The 9,036-nt window shown below is 37.3% G+C and overlaps 1 protein-coding gene across 11 annotated transcripts; it reads left to right on the plus strand.

The window, feature by feature from the left end:
- Positions 1-4,327: 4,327 nt before the first annotated feature.
- LOC148029512 (F-box/kelch-repeat protein At1g55270-like) lies at positions 4,328-8,246 on the plus strand. Of its 11 annotated transcripts, none has more exons than XM_087688358.1 (5): positions 4,328-4,911; positions 4,991-6,556; positions 6,655-6,743; positions 6,923-7,000; positions 7,488-8,246. In XM_087688358.1, exons 1-2 carry the CDS (start codon positions 4,861-4,863, stop codon positions 6,236-6,238), a joined length of 1,299 nt encoding a protein of 432 aa, XP_087544484.1. In that variant the 5' UTR covers positions 4,328-4,860; the 3' UTR covers positions 6,239-6,556; positions 6,655-6,743; positions 6,923-7,000; positions 7,488-8,246. The 11 variants fall into 11 exon arrangements, with proteins under 11 accessions (XP_087544484.1, XP_087544481.1, XP_087544480.1 ...); XM_087688355.1 differs by having other exon boundaries at positions 6,881-7,000; positions 7,488-8,245; XM_087688354.1 differs by having other exon boundaries at positions 6,893-7,000; positions 7,488-8,243.
- Positions 8,247-9,036: the final 790 nt, after the last annotated feature.

Here is a 9,036-nt window from a genome sequence, read left to right on the forward strand (position 1 = left end):
GTTCCTTTATCAAGTGAAAAACGTGCTTTGCTATGCAAGTGGGTGTACAAGTTGAAGAGTACTTGTGGATGCCCCAAGCTAGCCTATAAGGTAAGATTGGTTGTTGAGGATTTTAAGTATGATCATGGTATTGCCTTCGATGAAGTCTTCTCTCCTATAGTCAAGGTGACTACCCTACACTTGGTATTGGTTGTGGTTATGTAGCTAGATTTGGACCTCTATCAAATGGATGTTAAGACAACTTTCTTACATGGGGACTTGAATGATGAGATTTATATACAATAGCCTAAGGGCTTTGAAAAAAAAGGCAAGAAACATCTAATATGCAGGTTGAGAAAGAGCCTTTATGGTCTTGAGCAGGAACCTAGGGAATGATACTACAAGTTCGATACTATCATGCATTCATAGGGATATACATGCAGTGATACAAATTTGTGTTTATATACCAAGAAGGCCCATGATAGCAACCTTATGATTTTGGTATTCTATGTCAATGATGTGTTGATTGTTAGGAGTGCTCATGATGAGATGGATGCCTTGAAAGGTGTTCTTTGAAAATATATGATGAGATGAGATGGATACAAAAGTGTTCTTTGAAAGGCCTCATATATTCTTGGGATGCATATCACATGCGATTGCTCTAAGGGGATTCTTTACTTGTCACAGAAGTACATCCAGAAGATTCTTAAGCAGTTTTATATGTAGGATGTTAAGCCTATTGGATGTCCTTCACCTTCTCATGTGAAGGTTAGTTAGGCTAATTGTCCATAGTCTGACAAGTAGAAGGTCGAGATGGCCAAGCCAAGATTCTTTATGTATCCTAAGTGGGCAATCTAATATATGCCATGATAGCCACTTTTCCTAACATAACATTTGCAGTGGGAGTTGTGACATGCTATATGACTACACTTGGTAGGCAACCTTGGGATACTGTGAAGGATATCATGAGGGCACTACAAATATGTGCATATATTATGGTGGCCAGGATATAGGAGTCGAGGGGTATACTAACTCTGATTATGTACAACATGCAGACAATAGGAAGTCTACCTTTGGCTATGTATTTACCTTTGCTGGAGGTATTGTTTCTTGGATGTCTAGGGTGCAAAAATGCACGTCTCTTTTCATTATAGAGGTAGAGTATGATGTAGCCACTAAGACTTGCAAGGATTTTCTCTGGTTAGGCCGTTTGGTCATAGACCTTGGTATTAGTGATATGGTTCCTACCTTACATTCGGATTCTATGAATGCTATTCAATTGGCCAAGCATCCGGTCTTCCATGTAAGCCTTTAAGGAATGGCACCTTATGAGAATATCTAATTCAATGGAAGGTTTTTCCAAAAGAAGATGCGACTTGGACAAAGGAATGTATCCTCCAAAGGGATCATCCTAAGTTTCTCTTGAGATAAGAACATCTTGATTTCTCAAAGGGAAAGACAATGTAATATACCCATATTTTTTTTGGCAATCACATGTGATTATGTCTTATTTTCACCTTCTTGCATGCAAATCATTGAGTTTTTCACTTTTATATATATTTATATGCCCTTATATAATCTCAAACTAATTTACTTTACTCAAATTTCTATCTATTTCACTTAAAGTATTTATCTATGATTGTTTGATTAAATTAAAATACTTTAATTATTATAATTTTTATTTTATCTTAATTAAAATTATTAATTCTAAATTTATTAGGAATTACAATTAAAACTAATATTACATTATTTTTTCTTCTTATCTTAATTTTAATTTTCTATTTTAAAGAATACTTTTGTAAAAAACTTTGGTCTAAAATATCCCTTCATTATCTTCATTCTTGATTTGATTTTTAGAACAATTATTTAGTTAATTTAATCATATTTTTAATATGTAAATTGATTTTTATTTTGAAAATATGATAATAAAAATAAGAATATGAAAATAAGATAAAAACTAATTTATTTTACTCAATTTCTATCTATTTCATTAAAAGTATTTAATTATAATTTGTTGGATAAAATTTAAATATTTCAATTATTATAAGTTTTATTTAAATTATTATTAAAATGAAAGTAATTATTATAATTTTTTATTTAAAAATAATTTAATTATTATAATTTTAATTTAGTTTAATTTAATTTAATTTTGTTAAAAATATAATTTATTTTAATAAAATTTTTATTTTATTTTGATTTAAATATATTATTACTTTTTTAATTTATTTAAAATTACCATTAAAATTAATATCAAATTATTATTTTCTTCTTATCTTAATTTTAATTTTTTATTTTAAAGAAGATTTTTGTAAAATTTTTGGCCTAAAATATCCATTGATTTTCTTGATTCTTGATTTGATTTTTAGAAAAATTATTTAGTTAATTTAATCAAAATGTTAATATGTAAATTGATTTTTTATTTTGAAAAATATGACAACAAAAATAAGAGGGTGAAAATAAGACACAAACTAATTTATTTTACTCAAGTTTTTATTTATTTCACTTAAAGTATTTAATTATGATTTTTCCTTGAATTAAAATATTTTCACAATTATAAATTTTATTTAAATTTATTTTTAGTTTATTTAAATCATTATTAAAATAGATAATTGATTATTGTAATATTTTTATTTTATTTTATTAAAATATATTATTAATTTTACTTTATTAAAATCACCATTAAAATTAAATTATTATTTTCTTCTCATCTTAATTTTACTATTCTATTTTAAATAATAAATTTGTAATTTTTTTTGGTCTAAAATATCCCTTGATTATCTTGATTCGATTTTTAGAAAAATTAATTAATTAATCAAATTTTTAATATGTAAATTGATTTTTTATTTTTTAAAAATATGATAACACACACAACGTAGAAAAAGAAAAGAAAAAGATAAAAAGAAGAAGAAGATAAGGTTTAACGAAGTGCTACAAAGGGGGATCAATATGTGGGGGGTTGTGTGTAGGGTGGGAGGTCCCACTTCTAAATTTCTAGGAAATAAAAATAAGTAAAAAAAATTGCAATTTCTAAGTTAGCTTATAGGCCATTTTTTCCTTTTGCCTTAGTAGATCTCCTCTATCAAGTTTGCCCTTCTTTATTTTGTTACCCATGTCTATTAGAGAGGTGCTTTGTTGGCCCTTCAAGCATTCCTAATATCACCTTAGCCCTCTTCACCGAAGTCTACCCAAGAGAGAGTGATATAGCAATAAATAGGGTCATTTGTGCAATCGTGGAGAATCCCTACATAACCTAGAGCAAGACATTACAAGAATGTTCATTGCGGGAGGCAATGTGCACGATCCACCATAGCCCATAGAGTTTTGATGTTCCCAATCAAAGCATGGAAATGAATTTGTGTTCAATGTGATGATGCTCATAGACAAGGATGTTAATTCTAGTTTTGATGTTGAGAGGTGATAGTAAGGGGTTTCCTCTCTAGTATAGGGGTTTACTCCACCTAGGATCTATTTGAAAATTAAGGAATTGAGGAGTCAAGAGGGGAAAAAGCAATAGCAATGAATCGTACATGTAAATGACCAAAGGGCATGGCCAAAGGGAAACAATTGCTTGTAAGGTGTCTTGGAGTAAGGTTCTATATTGATATATACACTAGTTAAACACCGCCCTAGACATATGGGGTAGTGCCAAAAAGAAAAGAGGAGTGTTACGCCATTGGGTTAGGAGAGGCTTGGGCTCGCATTTATAAGGTGATGGACACATTTGAGTGGGGGAGATCCCTTGCTCAAGACTCGCATTCATGCCCAACTCACAAAGTGTCAAGGGTCAATTATAAAAGGTGTAATATTTGATTATCACTATCAAGATTTGCACCTCCATCCAATCCCCCACGCTCCCAAGACTAAACCAATGAGCCAACCACCTTTTGTGTTAAATCTGTACACGAACAATGTGTAAACTAGATTGTGGATGCTTTTCACATTGCCTCGATCATCTAGGCAAGTCCATCAATCTAGAGTGAAATGTGGCACCATTGCTCTAACTTAGCGCTTTACACCTTTGCTTTCCGGGGCAATTGTGAGATTGTAAGTTCAGATGAAAGCCCCCTTTACCCAACATTGTAGAGCATGTGAGTGATAGAGGGGTGTGAACAATCTTTAACTTCATGGTGTCCACCATCACTTTACTTAAAGATGGCACTAAGGACCGTTGACAGGACCTTAAATTGGCTGACGGAGCTCGATGAGTGGGGTCTCGTCTCTTCTCTTCAGTTTAATTGTGTTAGTTACTTTTGGTCGCTTCTCTTTGGGGCCCCACGTCGTCTTCTTTGATACTGCTTCTCGTACAAGACTTACTACAAGCTTCGGTCCCTACTGGTATAGAAAGAGAGAGAGGGGCGCGCGCGCGCACAAACACACACACACACACACAGAGGGCGTGCTCTCGGACATCCCCTGCGTCTATCTATACCTAATTCGATGCTTAATCAGTTCCAGCAGAGAAGAATCTCGCATATCTGTCACGGTGGTTCTCCATTTTGCTAACATAAATTTGAGAGCAGGAGCACCATTCGTATTCCGTTCGGAAATACAGGCAGAGCATGCATGGCATTGGCTTTTCACACACAAGCTTTTTGAACAGCGCATGTAGGCTCTATCATGGATCAGCTCCGCAGAGATTGACTAGCATGAATGATCCATAAGGCAATCATCTTCACGATCAAGATGCTGGTCCTGCTTCCCTGATCAGACAATGAAAGGCATGCTCAGGACCAGCTGAATCTGGAGTTGTATCGAAGCTATGGGTGGTGAGAACCTTCACATTGAGGCCAGGTGAATCTAGCATTCCTGCATTTTTGTTCAGGCATCTGGGTTGGGAGATCGGATTCACCGTAAGTCGCATTGTCTTTCACAATTCTTGTCATGAAGATCACTTCAACTCAGATTATATACCGGGGCATACCGCGTGCTCAGGTGAGTGTATGTGTGTGTGTCTGAGCTTTCCTTAATCCAGGGTTCAAAACATGATCCCCTGACTCTTGATGCATGATAGCAGGTTGACTCTGCGGTTTGTCATTGTGGAAGTGATGTTGCTCTGGCGGTTGCAGAGGCCAAAAGGTGTGTACCTGGAACGAGGCATTGTATTCAACCAGGCATTAAGCCTACCATTCGAACTCCACGCAGCAAGTCTCTGAGGAGAGAAAGGAACAAAATACCTACTCCCTTTATACCTGGTCTACCTGATGATCTAGCCATTGCTTGTTTGATTAGAGTCCCCCGAATTTTTCATTGCATTCTTCGACTAGTGTGCAAAAAGTGGCAACGACTACTCGCAAATAATTACTTCTATTCCTTAAGGTACAAGTTAGGCCTGGCTGAGGAATGGATCTATGTTCTCAAGCGTGACCGTGACAATAAAATTGGATGGCATGCATTTGATCCCGTACATCAACTCTGGCAGCCACTTCCACCTATCCCGCCAGAGTTTTGTGAATCTCTTGGTTTTGGATGCGCTGTTCTCAGTGGATGCCTTCTTTTTCTGTTTGGGGGCAAGGATTCTTTAGGCAGCTCGACAAAGCGAGTTGTCTTCTACAGTGCAAGGACCAACAAATGGCACAAGGCTGCAGATATGCTCCGCAGAAGGCAGTTTTTTGGATGTTCTGTGATAAACAACTGTCTGTACGTTGCAGGGGGAGAATGTGAAGGTGTGCAGCATTTTCTGAAATCAGCCGAAGTTTATGATCCCAATAAAAATAGATGGAGCTACTTATCAGATATGACTGCTGCTATGGTACCTTTAGTTGGGGTTGTTTATGGGGGCAAGTGGTTTCTAAAGGGGTTAGGTTCAGATCGCCAGGTCATGAGTGAGGTGTATGTGCCAGCAACTGACCATTGGTCATTTACTGGTGATGGTTTCATCTCAGGTTGGTGCAATCCAAGTACTGCTCTCAATGGCCAACTTTATGCCCTTGATTGCCCTGATGGTTGTAAATTGAGGGTTTATGATCATGCAACTGATTCATGGAGTACATCTGTAGACAGTAAGCTTCACCTGGGTAATTCCAGAGATGTGGAGGCAGCTGCTCTGCTTCCTCTGGGTGGTAAGCTGTGTATTGTTCGCAACAACATGAGCATCTCTACAGCAGATGTTGCAAATGCAGATCTCAATAAGAAAGAGCAGCTATGGGAGACGATAGCTGGCAAAGGACAGCTGAAGTCATTTGTCTCTGACTTATGGTCCAAGTTTGCCAGAATGGGGAAGAAGAGTCATATTGTGCATTGCCAAGTTCTTCAAGCCTAGGCCCTATATGTCCACTATTCATTGTGGGCCTGTAAGAAGCACTGGCTATACATGGGGTTTGCTAGAATGGAGAAGACGAGTTTAAGTGTGCATTTGCCAAGTTCTTTAAGATTAGGCACTGGATTAGACAGATGCATGGACTACTTTACAGTGGAAGATTGCTACAATGGGGAAAAGGAAGACATCTTTGTGATTTGCCAACTACTTCAAGCTGAGTCTCTCAACATCAAGATTTGGTCTGGGTCTGTAGGAGTACACACCATCGTTCAATGGGAATGAGGACAGTGTTTGCAGCTGCAAACCTGTCAATGCAGGCAGGTGCTGATCCAAAAAGCTTTTTCTTTTGCAAGTGTTAGGCAACTTAACCCCATTGGCACAGCAGCATGTTTTAACTTGCCCAGTGTAATGTTTTGCAGTAATGTGCTTCAATGCGTAGCTGTTGATCCAAGGCTGATAAAATGTGTGCAAACAGGAGTTTCCCCCAATTGCCTCCTGGATCTTCTAGGTAATCATCCCTGCAATTTGCGGGCCGCCTCCCCCTTTTCTTTATATGATTGTGTGTGGATGGCACTTTTTTGTAGAGTTGGGCATTCATATAATTTGTTAAGTGGGCACAAGCTGCTTACATAGCTCATTTTGCAGTGATTCTCACAGGAATGGTGCTCATTATTGGGCTAAATGCAGAAACTATCATGCACTATAAGCTGTACTGTCCTGCAGCATTACTGATGTGGCTCACTTCAATCATGACCTCTGCAAATTGTAAGTTGCTTCTTCCATATGGAAAAATGAGGCATTGGTTGGCAACTGGATGGATGCTCACAGGATGCAAATGCCCTGATAATGCAATCATGCCAAAGTTATTTCTGAATGCTATGGTGTATCCTGTTTTTTATGTTGGTTTAAGTGTGCACTCAGCCAGCAGGTCAGTGCTGACACGCAGTCTTCTCTTACATACCTTTGAATTTAGGATACCTTTAAAGTTCATTCTTTTGGAAATTATGATACATATGTTGTTACCTTTGAAGTTATGATACCCTTGGATTTTTTTTTTTTTGGAAATTTTGATACACATGTTGGAATTTATATGATACATATTATTGGAATAGAATTGTGGTTGGGATTATTCTGTGAAAGCACACAAAGGGTTTAACGGCCAGTCTGCATGCCTTCAGCTCATCCTAGATCACTATTATGGCCGGCTACTTGGAATGGGCTGGCTTTACCTTGTAACCTTGCCAATTTTCAGGTCCTGTCATCTTTCACACTTCAGGCATCGTATGCTGGATGACGACAATACTTGTTTCGCATTGATGGATGAAGAGGAGGAGAAACATCAAGGTCAGCTATCACCCCTTGGTTAAAATTTCCATTTATTTGGAGGATTCAAGGATGAACACTTGAAGATTTTGGAGGGCTTTCTTTCACAAGTAAGATCAAGTCAATTGGAAGGTGTGAAATGCACGGATGGTGCTGATATGAACTATTGGTCTTTGAGTGACATTGTATATTGCTTGGAGAGGTTATAAATGTTTTGAATTGTGCTCCCTTCTCTCCTTGAAACACATATTTTCGTGGGACTGATTACTTAATGCTTAGGAGCAATGAAGTATTGGTGTAATGCACATTGTTGGTGTTGGAGCTTCATTATTGTGAAAGAATACGAATGCAGCAGAACGGCCTTGGCATAGAATATTCCATAAAGAAGTTTCATCATTATTTACTAGCCATGCCCTTCACCTTCTTTGTAGACCATCAACCCTTGCTATATTTAGTGAATAGACCTTGCGCTAGTATACATATTGCAAGATGGCTATTGGTGCTCTTAGAATTTGAGTTTAACATAGTTGTTAGAAAAAAGAAGTAGCATTACATGATTGACTGCATGTCAAGAGTGATAAGTGGTGAAAAGGCAATTGGGATCGATGATAACCTTCTAGATTCTCACTTGTTATGATGCAACTATTAGAGATCAATGCTCCATCCCTCATGTAACTACATATGTAATTGCTAACTTTATCTTTCTTAGTGCCCCACATACGAAGAAGGCATTTATGAGTAGCACATTCACCTAGTAGGTCCTAGTTTTAACATTGAATAGTGCAAAGTGTGGCTAGATAGCTAGACAAACCATTGTGGTGCAAATTTCCCATTAGACTTCTTTGGGGGAGGTGGAGAGGGGGTGTGGAGCTCCTCTCTATGGGGGTTTGAGGGGTCATTCCCCTTGGCCTAAAGGGTTGTTATGCTAGATACTATGTATAATTTATGGACCTATAGAATATACATTTCATGGTTAGTTTTGGACACATGCTCAAAGCAACATGCATGCAAATGCTCTATTTAGTGTATCATTGTGTGGCTCTTTTTGTTATTCTCTTATCTGTATCATGTGTGCTATCAAAGCTTCCTAATAACAAAAGAAGTACTAATCTATATTACTCAAAGTTCTTGATTCTCCATATTCTCAGTTTATCACTTACAAACTTTTCGTATTCTATTGCTACATGTTTTTTTACATGGTATCAAAGTATAGGCTTTGAGCAAATAGATTTGTGAGATTTGGAGAGATGGCACAACTTGTTGCTATCATACCCTCTTGCATGTGACTTCCTACATAGGGGAAGAAAGAGAAGCTTGATGACACACTACATGTCGTGGAGATTTAAGATGAAGCCCACCTTAAGTGCTTACAAGCTATGGGCTATGGTAGAAGGTTGAGATTTGAAGCCCCTTCCACACCCAGATCCCAATGATGCACATGTGACATTTCAACCTAACTTGGATGGTGCGATGGTGTA

The sequence above is a fragment of the Lygodium microphyllum genome, chromosome 11 (genome assembly GCF_053477565.2).
Source record: "Lygodium microphyllum isolate KBCC chromosome 11, Lygodium_microphyllum_v1.1.10, whole genome shotgun sequence".
Classification (NCBI taxonomy): domain Eukaryota; kingdom Viridiplantae; phylum Streptophyta; class Polypodiopsida; order Schizaeales; family Lygodiaceae; genus Lygodium; species Lygodium microphyllum.